The 25,361-nt window shown below is 34.8% G+C and overlaps 2 protein-coding genes across 5 annotated transcripts in view; both read right to left on the bottom strand.

Moving 5' to 3' along the window:
- The window catches only part of LOC116167679 (matrix-remodeling-associated protein 5-like), a 79,258-nt gene that overhangs the window by 24,843 nt on the left and 29,054 nt on the right, over window positions 1–25,361 (bottom strand). The gene's annotated exons all lie outside the window — the stretch shown is intronic.
- LOC116167680 (myb/SANT-like DNA-binding domain-containing protein 3) lies at window positions 10,137–11,606 on the bottom strand. 3 transcript variants are annotated; one of them, XM_031483136.1, is made up of 5 exons: window positions 11,214–11,606; window positions 10,868–11,051; window positions 10,703–10,810; window positions 10,509–10,641; window positions 10,137–10,460 (listed from the first exon to the last, which is right to left on the bottom strand). In XM_031483136.1, exons 1-5 carry the CDS (start codon window positions 11,282–11,284, stop codon window positions 10,174–10,176), a joined length of 783 nt encoding a protein of 260 aa, XP_031338996.1. In that variant the 5' UTR covers window positions 11,285–11,606; the 3' UTR covers window positions 10,137–10,173. The 3 variants fall into 3 exon arrangements, with proteins under 3 accessions (XP_031338996.1, XP_031338998.1, XP_031338997.1); XM_031483138.1 differs by having other exon boundaries at window positions 10,868–11,109; window positions 11,214–11,604; XM_031483137.1 differs by having other exon boundaries at window positions 10,868–11,121; window positions 11,214–11,601.

Genomic DNA, 25,361 nt, shown 5'->3' with positions numbered 1-25,361 from the left:
CATTACGATTAATTTCCACAATTTTTTCAGTGTTATTGTCATAATTGTGAGGTGAGTCAAAAGCTTGCGCGGAGTAACTTAATTCCTTGAAGATAAGATTTTTCAATAGTATATGATAGGTATGGTTGAATAGTCTCTACGTTTTAAAAATATTTTGAATTATACATGGTGAGTAGCATAGGGCGCTAAAAAGGGATATTTTTTATGGAACCCACTGTATTAGATTAGAATGCGGTTTTTTAAATTCTACGTATAATTGTACGACTTCCTCCTTCAAAAACAATCATCTTCTTGGTAATAATATCTTAAGTTTTCGAAATAACTTGGTTTTCCTGGTTTTTATATTCTAATCCTAAATAAGTTATAATTTACATAACTGGATGGCATTAGGAGTTAAATCCGTGTTGTATAGTCAAGTATTTTCCAGTTTGTGGGCTTAAAATGATTAATTAATGGATGTGATTTTCGTGTTGAGTGCGCCAAATTAAAGTTCCCTGCTACAAACAATTCATAAATCGATTGAGAAAATATTTACGATATATACTAATAATATAATTCTAACTGGTGGGGTTGCCGGTAACACAAATCTAGAAACAACGGCAATTTAAATCACACTACTCTACATTTCAGGTTCTTTCCTTTACACCAAAACCATTTTACGAAGTTTAGCTTGCGGTAATAACATTGTCCACTCTTTTACTACGGTTTACCCCTATAAAAACATTATTATCAACATAATAAAAATTCGCCCTTCTTTTTCAGATTGTTAATGCTTTTACCAAACACTAATTTTTCTATTACGGTCCTTATTTCTAACTTTATGGCGTTAAATAAAGATAGCAGCGTTCGTCTTTGCAGATATCTTTCTGCGAGATAGCTTAAAGGGTGACTACTTGATAATAAAAAATTATCTGAACCCTCGAATTTAGATAACAAAATTGTATACAGTGTACGTCATGAAAATTATGTCAAAGGTGGTCATATTGGAAGATTTCTTATTAATTATTGTATTAGCCCATTTGGTGGTTCAATGAAATAGCCCCATTATATTCCGCGCTATCAAAGGGAACGAACTACTAACAGTCAACGACCTGAACTCATTAACATATAAGTTTAACAAACATTCAACCAAAAAGCACCGTATGGCTTTAACTTTGTTTTTTAAAACATGACATTTGAATAGACTCAATCACAATCACCTGCTCACATTTTAACTGTGAAATGCAATGAACCTCATAGGCCAGACCATTTTAATCGCACACAAACTAAACAAAAGAACAACTGCATTTTACTATTTTTTACAAAATATCTACCCTTTATTGGCGTTCTTGCTTCGTTCAAGGCCATATAAAGGAGAACCAACGGCCCGTGGGCCTAATCCGGCCCGCCAATAAGTTTTGTCCGGCCTGCTAACATAATTCTTAGTTAATACTTCATCAAGTTTCATTAAAACTTCAAATTAATTAGATTATGTTACACGTGCCACATCTAGTGGACACGATCCGAAACTTGCAAGACGTTTGAAAGCCTCTTTGAAGATGCATTTCTTATTTTAGAGATATCGCCAGGTATTTTCCAGAATTTTCGTCCCGATATATACCGGGTGGGGCAACAAAACGACACGTGTTTTGGGATTAAGTAACATTTTTAAGTCATATATTGGATCTTAAAAGCATAAATGAAAATTTGGATACAAGCTAAATATGGAGATTTATTATCCACGTCTGGAGTACTTATGGTTTTTTCAACTGAGGCCCGTGGCGCATATGAAAAATTTTATTTTGGCCCCTTAGAGAAAAAAAAAGGATGCCCATGTCTGGTTCAAGCTGTCACTTTTAAACGTATCTCGCTAACTGAATCACATTATCTACTACTACTAGGTATACTATTATACACTAGTATTGTTTGAATGTTATTTCCTGAATTTAACGTCCACTTAAAACTTAATTAATTTTCCAAGTTAGGCGCTGACATTTTGACGTGCAGTACCGTACCTACACCTGATTTTTCCCTTTCGATTAGGCACTTTTTCGATGTAGGAATTATTGATCTCATTTTAGTTACTGCGAAATATACCTACTTTTTTATGTTATTTGTCACATACTTCAATAGCAGTATACGAAATTGATAAATTATCTCCGTCGTTGGTCTTACAATATGATAGATATTCGCTTGTTAATCACTACTCCCTAATTTTGATATTAATGCCAGCTTAAAGCCCGCTACAATATAGGCGTAAAGCTTGCAAGAGCGTTGATAAATGACAGTTCCATTGTTACAAATCACTATTGGAAAAAATGTAGCAATCGGAAACCCCATTTCATTACATTTGACACTCCATTAAACTCTAATGATCCAGGGTATTAAGTCGTTTAAACAATCAACACCCGACACTATTCTACAGTTAGCAAAAGGGATCAAGGAATACTGACTATTCTTAGCGGGAAAATGTTAATGCCCGTACTGACTACCAACAATCCACCAAAATTCGGTTTATCCCCAATTTGTTTCGGGTCAAATCCTTCATTTACAAAGCCATATTGTCTTCTTTGATTAATGGACTACGCCCCTGCGCGACAGCCAACATATTTCCCAAAATTCATTTGATATGTCTTAGTAATTGGAATCGTTCCACTATTCCACGTCAAGTATCAATATTAAATTCCCATTGTGCACTAAAAAGGTTGTTAAATAAAGATACACCCCATGATTTATGTTCCCTGAATAAATTTGCAATGCATTACCATTATCTATGCAAATACAGCTGGTGGAAGTTAATCACCTAAAGTTTTCTGTTTCAACATGAAAAATCGTAAACGGTACGTGAAACGATACTCTTTCTTTTGAACATTTAAAGAAGTATAATGGAAAAAAGGTTTTAATTTCCATTTAAGAATAATTTTGAATCTCATTAAATGGATAAAGTACGGCCATTCTTGGTTTTTAGTTGCTAAAGTTATTTAATTTTTTTTTTGCGTGTTTGTATTCAAGCTTTTACCAAAATGTGATACTTCATTATATACTTCCTTACATTATTAGTGGAGCAAACCGGGTTTTAGAACGCAACTTTTCTTTCACGCCTTTTTCGATTCGGAAATTGTTGTCATTACTTCTGAGCAATCTCATAACGCACTCATAACTTTGTACCCATATACTAAAACATAAACATTTCCAATGTTAAAATTAAAAAACGACTGACATTCTTCTTCGACAACAGCATCTCTCTCTCTCATTTTTAAGTCAGTGAATAATGTAAATTCATCGATTTTCTGAAGTCTCCACAATAATCTCTCATTTTTGCGGGAATTTTTCGAAAGAAAAACTCTATTGCATACCTTATTTGACACCTTTCTTACTGAAATTTCTTGCGTCACGTATCTAATTCATTTTTCTCTTCAATCTTTCGCTCATTTATTTAAATTATCGATTTTCTTTCAAATATACTTTTCATTTAAATTCAAAGTTCCGATAGTATTATATACTAACAAAAATTCTTACTGTTTAATTTCCAACTTGAAAACTCCATTAATTAATGCTAAACAATTTCTCGAGGTTGCAACTTATTCAAGTCTAATCAGATCAAACACGTTTTATATAAAAAATAAAAGTCAAATAAAATTTCCGCCTCACATTATTGACTTCGAAATAATTATACGGCATTATCTTAGGAATTTACAAACCAACAATGTTTTATTTTATCATAACTATGCCATAAAGAAAATCGCAAATAACGATGTGGCAACATTCTCCGACTACCGTAACTGCTATTACATGACGATGCAATTGTAACGTAAATTTAATTACATGGTTTTATTTATTGCAACTAATTAATAATAAATTTATAACAGTCTTAAAATGGATTAATTTATAATTACAATTTACCACTCACAATTTATATCATAACAAAAACGCATCGAAGTAGGAACTGAACTGTAACGCAATCCGATTTGCTTATATGGCAAAGTCGAAGATTCCCAAGCGGCCGCGAAAATTAAAATACCTCATATTTCTCGGAAAGATTACGTCACAACCACTCTCGGACTTTATCGCCGATGACTAATCTTTGATGGCGCCTTGATGTCTATGGAAATTTCCGGAACGTTCGTTACACAACCTATAATAAGCCTCGAAAAAAGTTCATTACAATAAATAACAATTTACATTCTAGTGACAGTGACCTGATACAGATAATTTATACGAAGTTGATCATAACAATAATTAGTAATATACGATGTGCTAACATTACAGGAACAATAATAACTACTTTTGATAATTTGATAATTATTTAAAATTTTTGTTATTGAATAAATGAGACAAAATGGATATTTGGACACTGGACAATGAAAAACGATTTTGGTCCATTCAGAGGCACCTAAGTACATTAATAAATAGAAGTGCAAAAATGTTAGTAAAATCCAAAAAAGTTAAAATATACAGTGTGTGCCATTTAAGTTTACATCAAATCGGCAGTGATACGAAAATACTATTTCAAACATAAAATTCATTTTTACTCAGCATCCACCAATACTTGACATAGGTAGTTCAGATGTAGCAAACATGTAAGTTAAAAAATAAATAGATAAAGTGGCTTAAAAAGTAATTCATAAAAATAAATGCAGTTACAGATAAAGATTAACATGAAACCGGTATGCAAACCAAATTCTCCTTCTGTTTAAAGTGCAGTAAGTCACACCCCCATATTTACTGCTTATATTATAAAGTAATTGACGAATTATGTTTAGAGCTTTGGAAAGAACCTTAATTATTTACCTGCAATTTTTCATCAAGTTAGAAATCGGGTTTAGGATAAAAACGATTCTGCTTCCAACATCAAATGCCTCAAATGATGTGGAAGGGGGGGGGGGGGCTACTTTAACTTTATTTCTTCATGGTACTCTATTGAAAGATCTCAACGAAAAGAATTAATAAATAAATATAATTTACTAAGCTATTTCGGTTTCAAAAAAATGCGCTTTAGCTGCGCAATAAGAGTGATGCACAATTTATACGTGTTATATTGTACCTATATCTAAAACTTGGGTAATTAAAAGCGGGTTTTGTTGTACAACACTAGTTAGCATGTAAGAAGGGAGTGTTCGCTTATTTGGTAATTAAGCGCCCGCCTCTCTGTGTCGCCGGCTTGAAAGAAGGGAAAAAGTGGTTACACTTTTAGCTGGGCTGATGCACTTTACTTCATTTCATGTACATATTTTATTTTGGTGAATGTCGTAACCTCGTAACATAAAAGTATAAATATTCATTTTTGTATTGATTTGCTAGAAAGGACAACTAACTTCAAGCAATTTTCACGTGAGCCACCACAATATTAAACTATATTGAGAATACGTTAAAAAAAACTAATCATGTCTAACTCTAGGTCCATGTATTTTCAATGAATAAAAGATCTCAATATCGCCGAGGTAACTGGTAAAACGAACAAGCTCGCTGCCACACTTGACACTCAGGTCGGCACTTGCTTAGGTACATTCATTCATTTAATACTGAATATGGTAAACATAAATTCCATTTTACTCGGACAATAACATCTAAGACATTGCTATTATAATTACTTCCATTATTTCTTATTACTCTCCAGTCTCCACAGCGGTTCCTTGTATAATGTATGTTTACGTTTACGTAGAAAACAGCTTGCCATTTTAATGGTGCTGTTTGCAGAGCACATAAAATGCAAAATGCATCCTCATTTTGCAATACATTCGAATAAATTTTACGGTTTAGATAATGTAAATGTAAGTACTTTCGCGGAATGCCTGGCTAGCAGGGTAGCGATAATGTATTCTCTCCTCTAATCCCCCCACACCTAGAATATTGAAAGCATGATTTATGTAACATGTTTCATTAAAACCGAACTATACTTCGCGGTCTATACATATTGTGATCCACCGTAAATTAAATTTACTTTTCGGGTTTAGAGCTTTGAACAGAATCCGTACTCCTGAATAAAACACATTCCGCGAAACGAATTTTACGATTGCGTTTTTAGAATTCCGAACGCAAATCCTTCCCTTTTTTTCACCTGTACGTCTTGCGAACGTTAGCCGAATTCAAGCTTGAAAATTTGTCCAAAGAAATTAGATACCTTAATCCTGCATCTCTATTACGTTTTCGATCCGTGTGGCGGCGAAGAACTTAAATTCATTTTCGTGTGTTTCAAAATCGTTACTTTTTACTCTTCCGTCATTAATGCATTTTTTACTCGTCAAAATGGCAAAATCCTTGTGTAACACATACGCGATGAAATGTGAGAGACCCCGGGATCAACCAACCACGCTAGATCTCCATACAAATAGGCATAACGTGGATATGTGTTGTATAACAAAGCTCTCTGCACTTTTTCGAAAAGAATCAAGTGTGGAAATATCTAGGGAAGGGTAAAAATGGAATAAGTAACGCCAATTCTGGTTGACTCCTAGCCCATATACAAATAGAACTGCAAATAGTATACTTATATTAAATAAATAAGAAGAATAGAACTAATGACTACCTACATTTCACATGGTATAAAATTGTTATTGTTAGTTCCTTTCATCCTCCACAATTTAAATAAATTTACAATGTTTAAACGAAGATTGTTGTAAGTGCTTTACAACAGATCAGTTCTAAAGTAATCTTACATTAATTTTGAAAATGTGAATTACAAAGTTTCTCAATGAAATGTAATCTATTTTCAACTTTCAAACAAGTAAGCTATAACAAAGTTAACTCGCCGTCTTGATGTAGCCTGATAAAAGAATGCTTCAATGGACATTACACAAGTTCAAAACAAGTTTCTTTGAAACGTATCTGATTTCTAATAGGAGCAATGCAACGAAATGAGACAGTTTTGCATTTTTCTTATTACCTTTTATAAGATAAAAGGAACAATACTGTAACAAAGCTGTCATGTAAACGTAACTATAGTCTGTCATACTGCCGCGCAGAGAAAACGAAAACTTTGAAAAAGTCATTTACACTTGTAAACTTGTATTCAATAGTCACAAATATGCAAACTCCGTCCCACAGTAATAGGGGTATGAAAGGGTCTCCTATAATCGGCTTTTAACTGTTTTAAATGTAAATAGAAAAGAAATGTTATACGTTAAAGAATGTGTATCGGTTTCTTCTTCATTCGTAGAGCTGCCTTCAGCAGTTAACGTTAATAATTAGTGATTCAACGGACATATCTAAGGCGTTGCCCATCCCACGTTTATTTTTTATCACATGTTGAATGCATTTCCACCAGTTTTCCACGGTAATCTAGTACGCGTTTCTAAAAAGCTCTACATATAACGTGCGCAACGTGGAAACACTGTTATTTCTTGCCACTTCTCATTCTCCTAGGACTCAACTCAGACCAACTTAATCGAGTACATTCCAAATTCCACTTTAGCACTGAACTATTATGTTTGTTATCCAATTAGAGGGGGTTATCTTGAAAGGATACATTTTTATCAAGCAACAATTATCTGGTTCTCTTTCTTCTAGAATGTTGTTGGGAATTGTTCCGTTTGTTATTATTTATGCATGGAATTTGCAACGATAATCAACCCTTCCGGAATAATTTTCAGTAAGTATTTGTTCAAAACATTCTTCACATACATCGGCATTCAATGTCCTCGTGGTAGAAGTGCGTTTTTTAGATGCAAAAACGAGCAATCCTTTTCCTGAAGAAATCCCTAATAACTTTATATTTTGTTTTCTGCCCTGTAATTTTGTAAATCTTTCAAGCTTTTTTTTATTTACCACTAAAGACCCATCTGAGTCACGTATCCTGCTCTAACCAAGTACTGTAGATGATACATTGGATTTACTTAAAACCCAGCTTGGCGCAAAAAGTATACAGGGTGTACTAAATTCAAGGGAACCATGGGATCTCGAAAGCGTGAATCAGTATCTAATCTTACGCTGCTTAGAAAGTAAAAAAATTTGAATACTTTCAGAGATACTTGAAAAAAGATTCGCTAATTTTTTTTTTATTTTTGTGACTTCTAAAGAGATTTTTTAAAACAAAGGATATGGTTTCTACACTACGAGCTACTATGATCAGATAGACGTCCGACGTTTGGGTTTAGGGCCATCATCAAGTATAATTTTTTTAATATGGTTCTGAAAAAAAACATAATATCATAATTACTTGGTTCAGCAACTATGCGATACACGTAGGGCCGAATGCACAAAAGTTAATCAAAGCTTAACGGCGCTGTTAACTCATTTGTTTCGATTAAAAAATGACATTTGCTTTGATTAAATTAGTTAATTTAACGGAACTGTTAAACATCGATTAAGCTAAAATTCCTATGCACAAAAAAGAATTAGCATTAACGACGCCGTCAAGTCGGCTTTAATCACGGCAAAATTTAACCGGTGCTCATTGACTGATTAAACTGACAGTTCGTTGATAATGTTCAATTTGATCTTGTGGAACGTATTTTTATAGAATAATTTGACCTATTCTAATAGTTATTCGAGATGTTCCTTATTGTTAATTAGTGTTAAAGTTCTCAGTTTGTGTTCAGTTCATTTTTTAATAGGTACTTACTTTTTCATAAATAAATTTGGAAATAATATGTAAGTGAAAAATTACTTTTTACTTATAAATAACATAATTCCTTACTGTTTATTTAGCCATTTTCATGTTGGACATTTCACTCTCCTCTTTTTCTTCGTCCTCCGATGAAGAGGAAGCCCCCGCCAGGAGAATAAGATTTATAAGGGATAGAAACAATCCTTTTCAAATATACGATGATATCGATTTCAAAATGAGGTACAGGTTTTCGAAGCCAATAGTACAAAATTTGCTTCATATGTTTGGACATTTAATAGAACCGAAAACCAAGAGGAACAAAAGTATTGATGGCCTAACCCAGCTTCTAATAACTCTTCGGTTCTATGCAACTGGAACATATCAAAGAGTTATTGGAGATCATATCAACGTAAATCAGAGTACTGCCTGTCGTGTGATAAATAGAGTCACCAGACATCTTGCTCGTCAAAGGCCAAATTTTATAAACATGCCCAAGAACCAAGACGACATTTTACAAGTCTGTAGAGGCTTTTACAGAATCAGAGGGTTTCCTAAAGTGATTGGAGCTATAGATTGCACACACATCAAGATACAGTCTCCTGGTGGAAATAATGCTGAGCTATATAGAAATAGAAAAGGCTTCTTTTCTATTAATGTGCAAGCCATATGTGATGCCACATTAAAAATCAGGCACATAATAAGTAGATGGCCAGGATCTGTTCATGACAGTACTATTTTCAATGATAGTCCATTAATCCCGGAATTTGAAGCTGACCAATACGGAGCAGGAACTTATTTATTGGGGGACTCTGGATATGCTTGTAAGAAATATCTCTTAACCCCTTTCTTGAATCCCCGAACGCCCGCAGAAGAACGATACAACAGGTCACATGTGGCAACAAGGAATACGATCGAAAGAACATTCGGTGTGTTAAAAAGAAGGTTTCCTTGTCTCTTTTTAGGCTTGAGAAATACTGTTCACGTATGTTTGATGATAATAGTTGCATGCGCGGTCTTACACAATATTGCCATTGATTCAAATGACCATTTAAACGAATTTTTTGAAGATCAAGGCAGAGCTGAAGACATACCGATCGCAGAAGGTTACCGGAATGAAAATACATCCATTAGAACTGCTCTAGTTAATACTACTTTCAGTTAATAAATTTGTTCTGTCCGTTTATTTGTTCATTTACTTCCTTAAAAAAGGAACACAGAAGTTAAACAGCTGAATCCAGCACCTAACTGCGAAGTCATCTTAAACTTCAGCGAAATACTTTTTTGCTGATTTTCGACTTCGTCAGGTATATAGGTACTGACATTAATAGGAGGCAATCCCAAAAGAGCTTGCAGAAAAATAACATTTTATTATGTGGTTTTGTTTATGAATATTTCAATTCTTTCGTTTAACTATGCACCTTTTCTTTTGTAATTCTTAAAGTGTTTCGACCCTGCATTCTCAGCAAGTGTGTTTCTTCAAAGACTTTATTTAACTATGAGTAGGTACCTAAGTACATTTTTAGTAACGACGATGCCATCAGACAGATCAGAGTTATTATATTTACGGGGATTAGCATGACCATGACCAACCAATGTATAAAAATACAGTCAATATTATCAACACCATTTTATTTGAATAGAAAATATGTTCATTTACTTAATTGATTCATGAAAATGCGTTTTTTAAAATTTTTCTCCATTAGGAGAGTGCTGTATTCCAGCCTAGCATTCTTCAACTTTTGAAGGTAGTAATTTTTTTTAATTTGTTGAATGGACATCTTAGTTTTAGGTCGCCGTTTTGCAGCAATTATTCCACCTTTTGGCGCAGGTTGGCGATCAGCTATGGAAGAAAAGGAACAGGATGGTATACTTTGGTCCACCACTTCAGGGATGATTGCTGGGGGAGAAGGTTCTAATAGCAATATTGCCTCGTCATCTTTAAAACAATGTTTTTTATTAAGTAAATGCAAACTTTGATTTGTACCGTGATAAGAGCTGGCACTATCAAATGGATTTGGTAAAGGCTTTACCGTATCACCCATTATCGATAGCACCAGACTCATTGAGTCGTTGGTGGTGCTTTCGCAGCTTCCTCCTCCAGTTTTCTTTCTTCCTTCCTTGGAAATAAGAATAAAACAGACAATTAAAAATGACGGAATCCTTTCATGATTAAATTACCTTTTCACATTTTGCGGCATATAAAGCTTCTTCTGGAAGCTTTTCTATATCGTCTTGTGACATTTCTCCATCGAAAGCTTTTTTTAATTGCTCTCGGTACCTTTCTTTCTAGAATCGTACCGATAATAGCTATGTTTATAACCACAAACGACGTATATTACTTACATTACTCGATGCCTCCGCTTTTCTCGCATTCCGCTTTATGTTATCATAAAAATGCTTTAATTGCTTGGTGGTTCTTTTGCTGATACATTCGGAGTTAAAATCTTCTGTAACGCACTTCCAAGCTTGCTGTTTCTGCAGAAGGATCTGGGCGCTCGTCACTCTCGATTCTAGTATATGTTTCTTACTAAATTGGAAAAACATGAGTATTCGGAGAAACTTTATCATTGTAATTATTGTGGCAGCTAAAATGATACCTATAACAACTCAAAATTCAACCGGAACTTTTATCGAATTCAGGACAATCACTAAGTTACTACGAGTATAATAACAATGTAAATTTGCTTACGATTCAATTATTTGGAGTAAATGTTCTCTTTCCACTTCGGTAAAGTTTTTTCCCCGTATCTTCTTTTCCATTATTAACCCAATAATATAAATTGATTATTAGATGACAGATAACAAAAAAGAAAAGCGTTCCACTAAAGTAGGCTTTGTAAAAAAAATCACACATTTCCATAAAAGTACAACGTTGCCGGCGCCAATTCTTACAAAATATTTAATCAATGCTTAATCACCTTGGTTAGTTAATCAAGGAGTGTTTTTGTTTTGTGCATACCAATCTAATTTAATCAAAGGTTTAATTTAATCATACCGATTAACTAACGGCCTGATTATTTATTGTTTGTGCATTCGGCCCGTAGTTTTTTGTTGGAATGACGAGCTCATTGAAAATATAAAATAGAAATGGCAAGTCCGAAATTTAAAAAAATGATAATGGTCCCAAAAACAACAAAAGAATGGATTCTTGCCTCTTTAGTTAGGTTCGTGACTCCGAACATTTATTACATGCGGCACATGTTTACCTGCTCATTCAATTTATGTAAAAGAAGGTAAATCACCTTTCTGTTACCAAATTTGTTCCTCTCAAGCCATTTGAAAACTAAGACATATTACATGAATAGTTTTGGTTAACTTTTTTGTAGCACATGTTAAATTGACATTTTAATAGGTTTGAATGAGTAGGATAAGCCGTTCTTTAACCGTAAGGATAGATAAAGTGATCACTTTAACCGTAAGGGTAGATAAAATTAAATAAATGATTGTGCATTCTAATGACATCTGTCATTCTTATTTCAAATGCACGATATAAAATGACATTCAGAACATATAACAATTCTGTTTCTATGGAAACGATCGCTACGGCAGAACCTAAGCTTGCTATTTTTGACGTCTCTAAATTAAATTCAGAATTGTCAGAACAATGCTTTATTATTGCTTCTGCTATAAAATAAAGGTTTGTATTATCCACGACGATAAATGGAAACTAACCATCTCGTGAAAGTTAATTCATTCGTGGCTGTGCCACTCGTGAATTAACACATTTCACTCAATGATTAAAATATCCCTTTATCGTCTTGTAATAATAAATAACTATTAGCTGCTTTAATAACAAGAGGTTACTATCATGTTTCAAAAAAGCAACAAGCTCACTCACTTAGGCTATTTGCACACACACCGATTTTGGATGGTCGGCAAAAAATCGGCCGATATTTTATCGATAGCAGGTGCTTGCAGACATAACGGATTTTTACCGGTCAAACAATCAATTGCTTTGTTGTCGTGTCACGAGGTGATTGAATAATAATGAAACCTAGACGAGTTGTTGCTATGTGGTTATTGTATCGCCGCATAAAGCACCGTAGGATTAAGCGCAAGTGCTGGATTCATCCTATCAATCAAAGCAGAGAACGCACGGGAACATTCTACACTCTTTTTGAAGAACTAAGGCTTGATGACAGTAAATTTTTCAACTTCTTCAGAATGTCAATTGCATCCTTTGACGAGCTCCATGAGAAGTTGAAAAATGAAATCCAACACCAGAACACTAAAATGAGAAACTCTATTCCTTCACGAGAAAGGCTTGCTTTAACATTGAGGTAAGTATAAAATACGTATGTATATACACAATGCACTAAATTATTTAAAAAAAATATGAATATACCTATGTCCAAATTTGGTTCCAATCGCTTCAGCCGTTTAGCCGAAAATGAGAGTACAGACGGACTGACAGACCGACATCTTTGAGATTTTGTTTAATTCGGATTCCTGGTACTTAAAAACGTGTATTCCCGTAAAAAAAAGTGGGGTGTCATTTTTTACTCCAATGCAAAGTATAGTATTATATGGTAACAGAGCACTCGGCTGGAATTAAAGATGGCGATTGCAAGAACTGCTGAGGACGGTCGGTAAACAATCGGTGCATGTGCAAGCGTGTATTTAGTCACGTAGGTCACTGTGTCGCCGGTGCTTCTCCGGCATCGGCGATATACAGTGGCAGTGGCCGGCTGCTCGCCGGCATTTTACCGGCACCGATCAGAGGCCGGCGTATGTGCCAGGTCCCGTTCCCCTCCGTGGTTCACTATTGGAATTTGGACGACCGGTAAAAAATCGGCCGTCCAAAATCGGTGTGTGTGCAAATAGCCTTATCGTCTACGAACTCCAAGCGGTTAATAACATACACTACTATCGGAGTAAAATGTAGAGTCCGCTCACTTTGAAGGCTCAAATCTCAAAATCGCTGGAGCCGATATTAATGAAATTTTTGGAACGTATCAATTGGTAAGTTGTTGTTAACATACGTAAATTGTAAATTTTTGCTGCCAGGACTTTTTACGTTATCGAATTTTCCTCACAAAAAAGTACTCTAAAATGCGTGATTTGTCGCGATGCTCAACTGTACAGGTCCATAAATAGTTTATTTTTCCACGAAAATTCATACATTTCGGGTATTACATAACCCAATTCTTGCTGTAGCTATTGTAGAAAAAATTATGGAAATATCTTGTTCCCTTTTTACGTAATTAGCGGAAAAGCAAAAACATTGCAACGCAGCTATTATTGAAGGAAACGACTTCATTCTTTTTTTATAAGATGAATAAAATAGCAAACGTCATAAATGCGTACATATTGTCTGAAAACAACTTGTGGATGTTTGTTTTTGTGTAAATTAGCCAATACTCTACGTACGAAACAAGATGAATAATAACCCGCGGGTTTCATGTGTGATGTGCGGCAAACATAATAACAATTTCATGCATATATTACTTAACCGTGTACTTAGCGTGTGTGCCGCTTTATACGAAACATTGCTGCAAGGTACAACTTTGCGATTAAATGACCTTCCCCTCAACACCGCTCGAGGTGTTGCGTTTATCTCTTTCGCTCAATTAATTCCTGCAGCCCTTCACATTTTTTTGTCATTGATTCTATTCCGTGATCATATCATTTGTAATTGTCCTTTATCGATATGAACAAAACTTTTTAAAGTGTATCTTATAATAAGCGAATAAACGCGCCTGTCATTTTATCGCTGTAACGTTTGCGTAATTATACAGAAATGCATAAAAATGTATCGACGTATAGTTAAAGGTGTATTCTATCACATACGTAAAACATTATACCATTTGAGTGAATACTTTTTTTGTAATTAAATCCTAAAGTTCTGAGTTCGTATACTTTCATTGAAAAAGCGCGCTTTCCCGTACATATTTCACTATCACATTTTCCCAAATTTAATAAGAAATATGACATTACGTACGGATACGTAGAAATAGTTGACGATTATATTACGCTTTATTTGATAAAAATCGGTTAGGTAGTTTTTTTTATAACCGTTTAAAGCCAGCGGACTCTACATTTTACTCCGATTAGTAAGGATTAGGAACAAAAAGAAAGAATGAGATCATTGTTTACCTTTCCACACAAAAAATAGGCATTTCGTTAGACAGGTATTAAATAAATTTCCTTTAACTATCGATTTCAACCTTTTTAGAGAGAGCATCACTACAAGCGTGCGAAGAAAGAATACCTTGTCAGCTGTACTTAACCCTAAATCAATAAATAACTTACCCTTGTTGGAGTAAATTGACCTGCACACTATGGGAGAGGTAGACGGCTCATTAACAGGATATTGGCAAGCCCGTAAATTTTTATTTGTGACGTGCAGGCATCGCTCCTTCCTACGAGTTTAATGGAATCAATCTCCCTGATTATCAATACAAGAATGTGACATAAGATCAATACATTTTCCATTTCTTTGCACTGTGTTAATGTTTGACTATAATTTTAGGGTACATCTACTTTTTCTTCGTAAAAGAAAGTACATATTAGCGTTAATTCCAAATTATTTTTGCAGTAGTCGCTTAATGTTAAAGGGTGATGACAACAATTTGTTGTTTGGCGTAATCTACAATATAAATAACCACATCCTAACTATGTATTAACACAGCTTATTAAATTACCAACAAGCAATACCTTAATTAAATCCTATAATAACATGCTTAGTTTTCGTGTGTGCAATTAGGGCTAGGTCGCCATCTGAAACTTGATCGTAAATCTAAGATCGGGTTCTTAAGCTTGTTCGAAAGGTAAAACTTTAGCCGTCATTATTTCTGTAACTTGAGGCATGCACTCTGACTGTGTTTAATCATAAGTAACATATAGGCTTGAATTTCTCTTTTTTAAATTCACCAAAAAAACACGGCACTGCAATGCGAGGTTTTAAAACGAATATACTGTTATGTAAACTACGCCTTGTAGACGTTATTTCGGTCCGAACACCAAAAACAATGACGAGACATCCTTATGAAAAATATGTTTTAATTTTTTAAGTGCAAATCCGGTGGGTTTCTTTACAATTAAACATAGAGTTGGTTTATTTTACTTAAATTGGTATTTCCGTATTTGTTTTTCCTTTTAGAAATTTATTATTGTTTAATTTAGATAAGATGTTTTAATGCAGACACACCTCGTCAAGTTTGCGTACTTTATACAAGATTACATCTGGTCGTTTGCGATAAAGAGTTTTATTATCAGATGAAATTTAATTAAAACACGTGTTCTGGGGCTGATAAGGAGGTGCAGATTTTATAAAGAATGCGCGTTTCATTTCAACAAGTGGAAACATTTTTGCGCGTGTATTGAAAAATTCATTATGAATGAGTTTATTATATGGTGGAAGTTGTGTGTCGTTGTGTACCGGAGACAACGAGTAAACGAGGATGCTGCCGCTGTTTGTTTTCGCGACGATTGGAAACCGTCTACATCTGTTTGTTTTGTTAAAGACGCAGTTCGCCATTTTTTATTATAAATCTATGCAGAAGCAAGTTCACCAAAGTTGTGTGAGAAGATAAACTTGCCTAGTCCGATTACGGAAAAAGTTCTGCCGAGTTGAAAAAAGAAGCAGTGTAGCAGCGAGGTTTTTGGTTCAAATTCTCTTCTTATTAAAAGTTAAAACTTCCTACCGTCTGAACAGCCACCGAAAATTTGTTCATCTTATACAAACGAGTTTTCTTTCTCTTCTTTGTTATAAAGCAAAAGTGTTCACAAGCTGTTAGCGCTTGTGTGAGTTTAGTGCACCATATATCGCAAGTCTTGTACGACCAGATTATTTGGATTGTTATAAATAGTGTAAGTAAGTAATTTTCAGATTTTTATTGTATTTGTCGACCACCTGTGTTCATCAAAATTTATTTAATAAATTCTTTGGAATTTTCGGAAGTTAATCGAGGCAATCCAGTCTCGCTTTTCACCCCCTCAAGCACTCCAGCAACGATCAGCAACGGTCTTTAAGTCAAAAATAGTATGGCGCCTAAAGTATTGTAAAAACTGTCATAAAAGACTGGTTGTCGGCGATAAGAAACAAAAACACATTCTTTCCAGGAAATATGTCGTGTTTGTTCGGGAACATTCTAGAATATTCGGGAGCGTTTCGAGAACTTTCGAGAAAGATGGGCGTTTGCTATATAAACAAATCGAATTGTGCTTCTGTGAGTTCTTGCAGAAGTAAAATATTGGTGATAAATACTTCGGGCTCCTGTTGAAACCTGAAACTTGAAACATTGACATATGCCTTGCGTCGCCGCCTCTTCCAGGATTTAGTCAACTGTCCTGGGGATGCGTCCCTGGTAGGTACTATCAGGGCAGCGACGTCGGAAGTATGGGTCAGAGGGGGCGAGTCGCCCCCTCAGTTTTTACACAAGGGGGGCCGCGCCCCCTCTAAGAATGAGTAGATACATCACTCAAAAGCGACTAACACGTCTCCTACTGCATGTGCATGCAGAAATTACAAAAAGTGTAGAAGTAGAGGATATAAAGGGTGTTTACGGTCTTCTCTGTATCCTTTTAAGAGGCGGCAGTACGCCAGTACAGCTCAAAAGGAGTCGGTAAACCCCAAAACACCTTAGTAAAAAATAATTTAAGTGGACAATGCTGATTAAGTAGTAGTAGATTGCTAGATTTGTACACAGATTAATCGTTTAATGTAAAAAATAAAACAAATGTTATCTCGCTTATTAAATAACTTTTACTAAGGTGTTTTGGGGTTTCTCGGCTACTTTTGGGCTGTACTGCCGCCCCTTAAAGTGATACAGAGAAGACCATATTGAAAAGATTTGCCAGCAAAACTGCCAAAAGCGAAAAATTTTTTGATATACATATTTAATTTTTTATGCTTGCTTTTCTTTACAATGTACATACAATAGTGCAATAAATAGGAACAAAATTTTTGCAACTTTTGTATGTTCTAGTTCTTCATTATTTTTTAAATAAAATATTAATAACTAGAATAACTAGACATTCTCCGACACTTTTTTAAATTTTTTTCAAAACTTTTCTTTCAGAAATACATTATTTGATTGATTAAATAAACAGGTTTCAGGGTCCTTAAAAAACCCACTGCTTTGCATTAATTACGAATTAATTTTGCATGGGAGGGACCTTTCAGATGGTCGCTGATTTTTGCCCCCCCAACCGCTATTCACTTCCGACGTCGCTGTATCAGGGGCGTTTCACCACTGTTTTTGTTGCCATCGCGCTGGGCCGCGACATATGCCAAAGAATGTGGTGGATTTTGTGGATTGTGCTATACATTGTGAGTGACAAACGATAATTGTTCATTTCAAGACTGATATGCATTTATTATTAGTTAATTGTAAATAAATAAATCGCGTAATTAAATATACGTTACAGTCTGAGTCTGTATTCATCAAATTCTCAGTCAAGTCAATAATTCATTCGATATATAAGTATAGGATACCCGTACAACAGAATTCGTGTCTTAGGTAGGTACATACATTCAAATGTGTGATTTTTGAATTCCCAGCTTCTCATTCTTATTAAGCCAAGAATTCGTACACGCAGGCGACCCTTTATTATGTGGTTATACAAAAATGCGCCCGTAAAATTATGAAGGTAACTTTAAAGAGAAAAATTTTGAAGTAGTCCTTAGCATTCTGCCCTTTGTAGTTAACTTTTATATGAGATTACCCATTTTATTACCTTTGTAGTGGGTGTATGAGATGTACTTTTTTATATCCTCTTCAAAGTTCTTACGCTTTCGTGTTTTTATCCAAAAAAGTAAGTTCTAATATATTTATTAATACCGGCAGGTTGCTTGCGCTTAACTTAAATTTATGTTGACTGTCAAATGCAATTGTGTAGAAAAATTTTGTGTAGGTTAAGTCGGCTTTGGATTAAACTGTTATGCATAAATCTCGAGAGCTTCATACAATTTCGAGTTTAAAGGCGTTCTTATTTTGAGACATTCTTTATTTACTAGCTTTGCTTTTAAGCGATGACGTGCATTCATAATTTTTGCTGGCGGCGGCACTACGGCGGTGTAAAAGTTTTTGAGAAATTTATACCGACCATAAAATGTGGGAGAAATACACTGCGTGTTGTTTTTGATTAAATTTATCGTTAACTGTTATTGCTCCAATCCATTTCACAGTACGTGTGCTTATCAAGCTTAAATATTCCCAAACGAGATAGTATTGATTTGCCCTTCAATGCTCTTTTGCAGATATTTTATCCAATCTTGACATTTTTACGTTTCTCTAACCACCACTTGCTCGGTCAACTGTTACACTCGTATTTAGCTTTATTTTTATTGTTTTCTGAAGCTTTTTTCATTTGCCGGAAACCCAAAACAATTTTTAAGGGCTGAGGTTTTTAAAATGAAAAAATCACACGTTGCGGTTTTACTGCAAGTACCTTTATAACAGTGTTCCGCCAAGCAATTTGATGCAAAGGAAGATTGCGGATATTCACATTTTAATCAAATTTTCATCGAGCACTGCGCGATTCAGTTTGACGAACATTCAAAAGACCATTATCAAAAGCTCAAGGCAATTATTCTAAATCGCTCATTTAACTTTACATTAGATGAAAGAGAATTAAATGTGCAGGAATTGTCGGATAGAGATTACAGAGATCACACTTTTACTTAAAAAATGAATTTCATTTTCAAGCATCTGAAGGATTCATAATATTAAGCTTGTGCTTGTGTTTCTAGAAACCAATTTCTCTTTGTAATAGTTTCATTTCGAAGAAAATACAATGGATAATTCTTGAAAACAACAAGATCAACTAATTTGATTGACCATATCCTTTTCCCAAATTAATTATTAATAGTCACCAATATTTGCGTCCACTTTTGCTATAAAAGCAATTTTTTTACTAATCAATCCAAAGACTAGCTTCGAACGAGTTTAAATTAGGTCGGATTTTACTGTACAAGATGATTTTTTTGCTCACAGTTTTTTTTAACAACGTAAGGGCCTATTTTTCTTGTCTTGATGATGATGATGTCGGTCTGTCCGTTCCTGTGAGGAACGATATCTCACAAGTATAAAGTGTTTGGTTTGATACCAGATACAATACACGTTTCCCATCGTATGTGGTAAATTCGCTCCGAAAGATTCGCTCGGGACGCTCGGGTAGATTAAAAATTAAAAAGATTAACTTGTGGCCATGTTTCCTTGGGAAGCTAGTATTCCGGGGGCGAAGAATTTTTGAAGGCCAATGGAAACTCCTATACCTACTTACATTAGAAAATACTGCAACCAACATGAAGATCTTTATGAGAAAATTTTTGTTAAATAACTTTTGGAACTACTCATTACTGATTGCTTTTTGATGTGAATCTAAATCATTATATGATAACGCTAAATGAATGCAGCCAGTTGTGACAGGCTGGGCATAGCATCTCGTTCCAAGATAAGTCGCACTTTCCTGAACTGGAATTTTCCTTGGAGTGAGTTCTTGGTGAAGAAGTATCCCAACGAGAGCAAATTCTAAGTAAGCGAAATTTTCGTGGCCGAATCTTCTGGGAGCGAATTATCAGGAGCGAATTTACTAACACGAATTTTCCGGCACGGATCTTTCTACAATCCTTCTTGTAGGTATTGGGATATAACGCCCTGTATAAACCCCAAACGCGTGTTCTGTGTTCAAGTAAAATCCGCTTCTATCTGTATAAAGCTGCTAAAGAAAAGTTTCGGACTTGACGGGTCTTTGTAGTGATATCATCTGAAGACGCACACAACACAGATAGTGCTGTAATTGTGGAAATTGTTGCTAAAATAAAGAAATGCATTATAATTAACTATTTAATTAGGTTCCAGTAAAAAAATAGCAGTTTCCTTCTTGTTCTTGTCAATACAAGAAAAATGGATCTGCCATTACAGGGATATTATAAGTTTTAGTTGTTGAATATAGAAAACACTATTTGGTTATGAAGGCATCTTTCAATCTGAAGTTATGCTGACAGTTCCCAAAGGGCCCCAGAGTTTACAAACGGTCGTCAATATACTCGAATATACTGCGCACTTGACGTAATTGTGATAGAAAGTTCTGAAAGTTTGAGCGAGTTAAGGCATTGAAAACGTTATGATTCCAATTTAAGTGTCAGCACTCAATTTAAAGAATTGACGTATAGAAATAAATTTGAAATCGTGCAAGATATATAGTATGGTTTTTGCTTAGGGATTGGCTCTACTGTTTATCCGAGAACGTAGCGAAACAATAACTTGAACCAACCGTCGTTTTACTCTTGTATCTCAATAACAATTTGTCTTTATAAAGTTATATTTCTCTATTCCCTGTGTCCAAACCGTATAATCAAATCCCCTTCTGTCATTTTATCGTGTAGGGTTTCTCGTATTAGTTTTCTTGATTGGGAGCTCTTGTTTTCGTTTTTTTTTCGCTTCAATCCCTATTCCGAATGCTGTCATGATATCTAACATTCGTCACATTTTCTTATATTCCATGTAATATTAGCACAAATTTAAATAAATCTATGATATTAGTTTGCTAAGAATCTACGTTGTACTAGTTGTACGGTCATTGACAAAAGTAATGATCGCCTAAAAGGTAAACTCTGTAGCATAAGCAATCGGGCTCCATGTGTTTCTTCAAGGAGGAGATATGTTGGTTCGCATTTCTAAGTTGCTCAATATATGCAAAAATGTTGATTGCCTATGCTGTAGGATGTGCCTAGCCGGCGATCATTACTTTTGTGAAAGACTGTATGGTGTATCAGTTCACACTAACCTTTTGTCAATTAGCCTCCCTCTAAATCACCCCTAACAAGCATATTTACTGTGATCAATAAAATTGTTGTCAAAATTGACTGGGCTCACTGTAATCGTCAACAAACATAACTAGTAAATATACTGTATAGCCCAATAGTTGGACGGTTTTGTCGCAAGCTCGTATTTAAAAACCTGATAATTGCATTATCCACTCTCAGATTTATTTAACGAAAGCCCTCTCAGACAATTCACCATAAATAAGAGCTTTATTTAATAACGCAATTAACCTGGAAAAACATGTCGCTTTTTTAAGTGACACAACAGCGGTACAGATTATCCTCTAAATAATTCCTTTCGCAATCACAACTCGGTAAACAACATTCATCTTTGGCAAATTAAATACAACGGCAACTTCCAGCAACCCTTAAACCAATTGGGAATATACAGTCAGGCCATTATTTTCTTCCCTTGCATTTCAAGCACAATTCGGATTCTACGATTATCTGTTTAATGGACAGGGTATTTTATCAGGGGTTTATTAAATTCTTAGCTTTTCTTACATTTGCGGGAATTAATTATTGTTTGCCAAACACATTTATGCTTCTTTCCTTTTTTTCAAGCAGATCTGTTAATGCAGGACAAAGATACTTGCGTTAAGAACAGTTTTGACTACATAAGAATCGCGATAACGATTGTTTTAAGTTAGTTGGTGCACGGTCGGGATAATTCCATTGAAAAATTTACGGAGTAGATTCAAGTTTAATTAATTAATGAAATTGGCTTTAGACGGTTGGTCGGAATACCTCGTTTAAAATTGATGAACTAAGAGTGAATTCCAATTCAAGATATAGAATTAGTAAAGTTTTAATAATAACTAGGCGAAAGGATTATAACAGGAAATCATTGTAATTGCGGTTCACTACGAGAATTTGAATATAAATGAGTTACTAATTAATTATCGCCTCTTGCGGGTAAATATTTCAAATTTATTACGTACGTGGACATTGCAACAGTTTTATTTTTGCAAGTAGGTACATATTATTTTTGTTTGAGTGTCACTGTAATTTTTGACCGAGGATGTATATTTCTAAATTGTGTAGTATTTCGTCGTGGCGAATTATGATGACTTAAGCGGAGTATATTATTGAAGTCCATGCGGATTTAATAACAAATTTTCAAGTATAATTATATTATTGTAATTTAACCTATAGGTATTTCGTGGAATTCTCTAAATACTTAGGCCTCTTATTAATTGGAGATATGAATATTTGTGTTTTACATGTTAATTCTTTTTAGGGTTCAAGTTTCCAGTTTAATTTTATGTTATGTCCTTCGAATTAGTTTGTTTATAGGAGAGGAGACATTATAGTTAGCGTTGCTTTGTAAATTAGTTTTTGAAAGTACCGAGACCTAGTCTAAAAGAGATATCTACGATTTTAGTTACGATAAATTTGTGCATACTACCTTGTTTGTATTTTGAATTAATTACATTACATTGCTGTTGTATAGCAATTTAGTTATTTGTGCATCGTAAAGTAGTTTTCTTGACGTTAACGTCACGTTTGTGTGCTCACCGATTTGTACGGACAATCCGTGGTCGATCAAAATTTTGCTTTTCCTAGTGTAAAGTCATTCAGCCTTAATTACGATTTTAGTATATTAATTAGTACCTGATTAGTGTCAGACATTAAACGTTGCTATACCGTAATATTTTGTGCCGCGCTATTCACTATCTTTTGAGCTCAAAAGGCCGTTGCAACCAGAGATCAATTGTAATTTTTTTGATTTTCGATGATTGATTTATATAACGTTTTATTGCATACTGGTTACATACAAGGGATCGAGTAATTAATTAAAGAAGTTTTAACAGCATGACTTAGGGATATCTTTTTTCGTTTTGGCTTTCGTGTCAAAGTGTTCACTATTGCATTATACCGTACCGTTTAACTTCAAGATAAGCTCTTGATGTTTTCATTCCGTTAATTATAAAGGGAGTTTTCTTTCCGTTGTTTTGTTTCCCGTTAGTTAAATTGTGCTTCCTTCCCACATTGTAAAATCACTAAATTTTCCGTGTGCCTTAATAATTATGTTTTAGATTTTACGCCAGTGACCCACCCCACCCCTGGAGTTTTCCGTTTTCTATATGACCGCGTAGGGCTTGCGCAAAACCGCGACCGTCCAACCGACCTTGACCAAGAGCAAGAAGGTAATCTCCTGGTGGCGCTCGAGATAAACCGTACTGTCCTAACGAGACTACTGCACCGTCCTGCCGACTGCCTCTTAAAGTATTTCAAAATTGTTATTAATTTATTATGCGAATTAAAAATGATCTTTTGGATCCCACTAATTTCTTTTCCGTTTCATGCAATGCAACCGTCGCAAAATTACCATTCAATTTGCTTCATGTGCATGCCCTGGTCAATATTTCTGCTGTGCTCCCATGTATAAGATGTAGGTAATGTAGGAGAAGATATTCGACTTTAGACTTCGAAAGGTGAGCAACCTTTGCACTTCCTCGTCAAGAAGGGAGCTAGATAACTTTGAGGGCACCCGAAATTAGCCTTATGGGATTACAACATTGCTATCGCTTCCTTTGGTTCTAGTACTCAGAACCACGTGGCCCCCAGAGGGGAAAATGCTTAGACGTGAATGTCCGAACGGACCTCTATGTTTCACCTTGACCTACTTTCAAAGGTCATCGCCAAGTGCCGAACAACCTTTGAACTTTACCTTGACCTACGTGGGGCGCAAAAAAAATGGGATTGTTGACCTTTGGTAACATTGAAAACCAAAAAAATACTTCCTCATTGCCACTGTTTAAGCTCTACAAGACAGGCTTGAAAGATTTTCAATAGGTTTCGTTTTAGAAAAATGATCATCAACTTTATTTGTTGCCGTAAAAAAATTAGTAGCATTTTCTATTACACAGATACAACGATGTACAGTCTCTTGTAAAAGTAATGTCCCTCGGATACCTACCACTGTAGCATAGGCAACCAACATCCCAGCCGCCTAGTCCAAGTTGGATTTGCGGGTGTGCGAGGTAGGTATCTAATGCGGTTCATTTTCAGGAGATATTCCCATTTAGCCAAACTAAATACTAGTTAGTAGAATAAAAGTGAATGCCATCGATTTATTAGCTTAAAGGATCTGCGCTGCATATCCTTGGCTTGGTGCAGTAAACATTTTTACATTTCTTACAATTGGTTTGGTGCGTTTTAAATTTGCAAATAGTTTAGCTAGAGACTATTATGACAAAATAATGGCCTTTCACTTTTTAATTTTTTGAGTAGGTTTTCTTCTAACGAAATAAAGGTGATATTCTTGTCCTTTAATGACATTGAAATTCCAGTGTCATTAATAATTACTTGCGAGTAGGTCTCCTCATGGAATGCGATTAATTGCCCTACAAGTGCACTGTGGAACAATACCTTTCTTTTGTAACTAGCATCAGAAATTAAATGATATGCATTTGTGATACTTGGTCGTGGTTGATTTAATATCGAATTTAGTTTAGGAGAGCTTTTACGTTGCATATTTTTGAGTAGGTAGGCATATTATAAGGATATTTAGTCCAGGTTATAGGTATATTTTTTGACAAAAAAAATTAGTTACCAGTTAAACCGGCTTTTTCATGCAGGTGAAATGATTAGAAATTAGGGAAAAATAATTAAAACAGCTGAATTTTTCCGCGGGTGTCATCCCGGGGTTTGAAAGGAGTGGGAGGGGGTAGTTACAAAAGGAACGGCATTGTCGCGCTTCCAGTGCAGATAATCGCATTCCATTAGGAGGCCCGAGTAATTAATAATGAGACATCAATTTCAATGTCAGTATAAAACGACAAAATCATCACATTTATTTTGTTAGAAGAAAATCTACTCGAAAAAATTAAAAGTAAAAGGTCATTATTTTAGCTAAAGTATTTCCAAATTTAAAACGCACCAAACCAATTGAAAGAAATGTAAAAATTTCTATTGTATTAAACCAAGGATAGATTAAAGCAGCGCAGATCTTTTGAGCTAATAAATGCCATTCATTTTCATTCTACTAACTTATTTTTAGTTTGGCAAAGTGGGAATACCTGCTGAAAACGAACCGCATTAGATACCTACCTACCTCCC

Source organism: Photinus pyralis, unplaced genomic scaffold (genome assembly GCF_008802855.1).
Source record: "Photinus pyralis isolate 1611_PpyrPB1 unplaced genomic scaffold, Ppyr1.3 Ppyr1.4_LG4, whole genome shotgun sequence".
NCBI lineage: Eukaryota > Metazoa > Arthropoda > Insecta > Coleoptera > Lampyridae > Photinus > Photinus pyralis.
The sequence above is the reverse complement of the archived record's forward strand: the minus strand, read 5'-3'. Positions and strand labels throughout refer to the sequence as shown.

Bases quoted from the DNA above. Each gene is read 5' to 3' on its own strand.
- LOC116167680 (XM_031483136.1), bottom strand. From the start codon at position 11,284: ATGGAAAAGAAGATACGGGGAAAAAACTTTACCGAAGTGGAAAGAGAA. The intron at 11,052-11,213 runs GTAAGCAAATTT...TTTCCAATTTAG, and splicing joins TTACTCCAAATAATTGAATC to TAAGAAACATATACTAGAAT. The intron at 10,461-10,508 runs GTACAAATCAAA...ATTGTTTTAAAG, and splicing joins TAGTGCCAGCTCTTATCACG to ATGACGAGGCAATATTGCTA.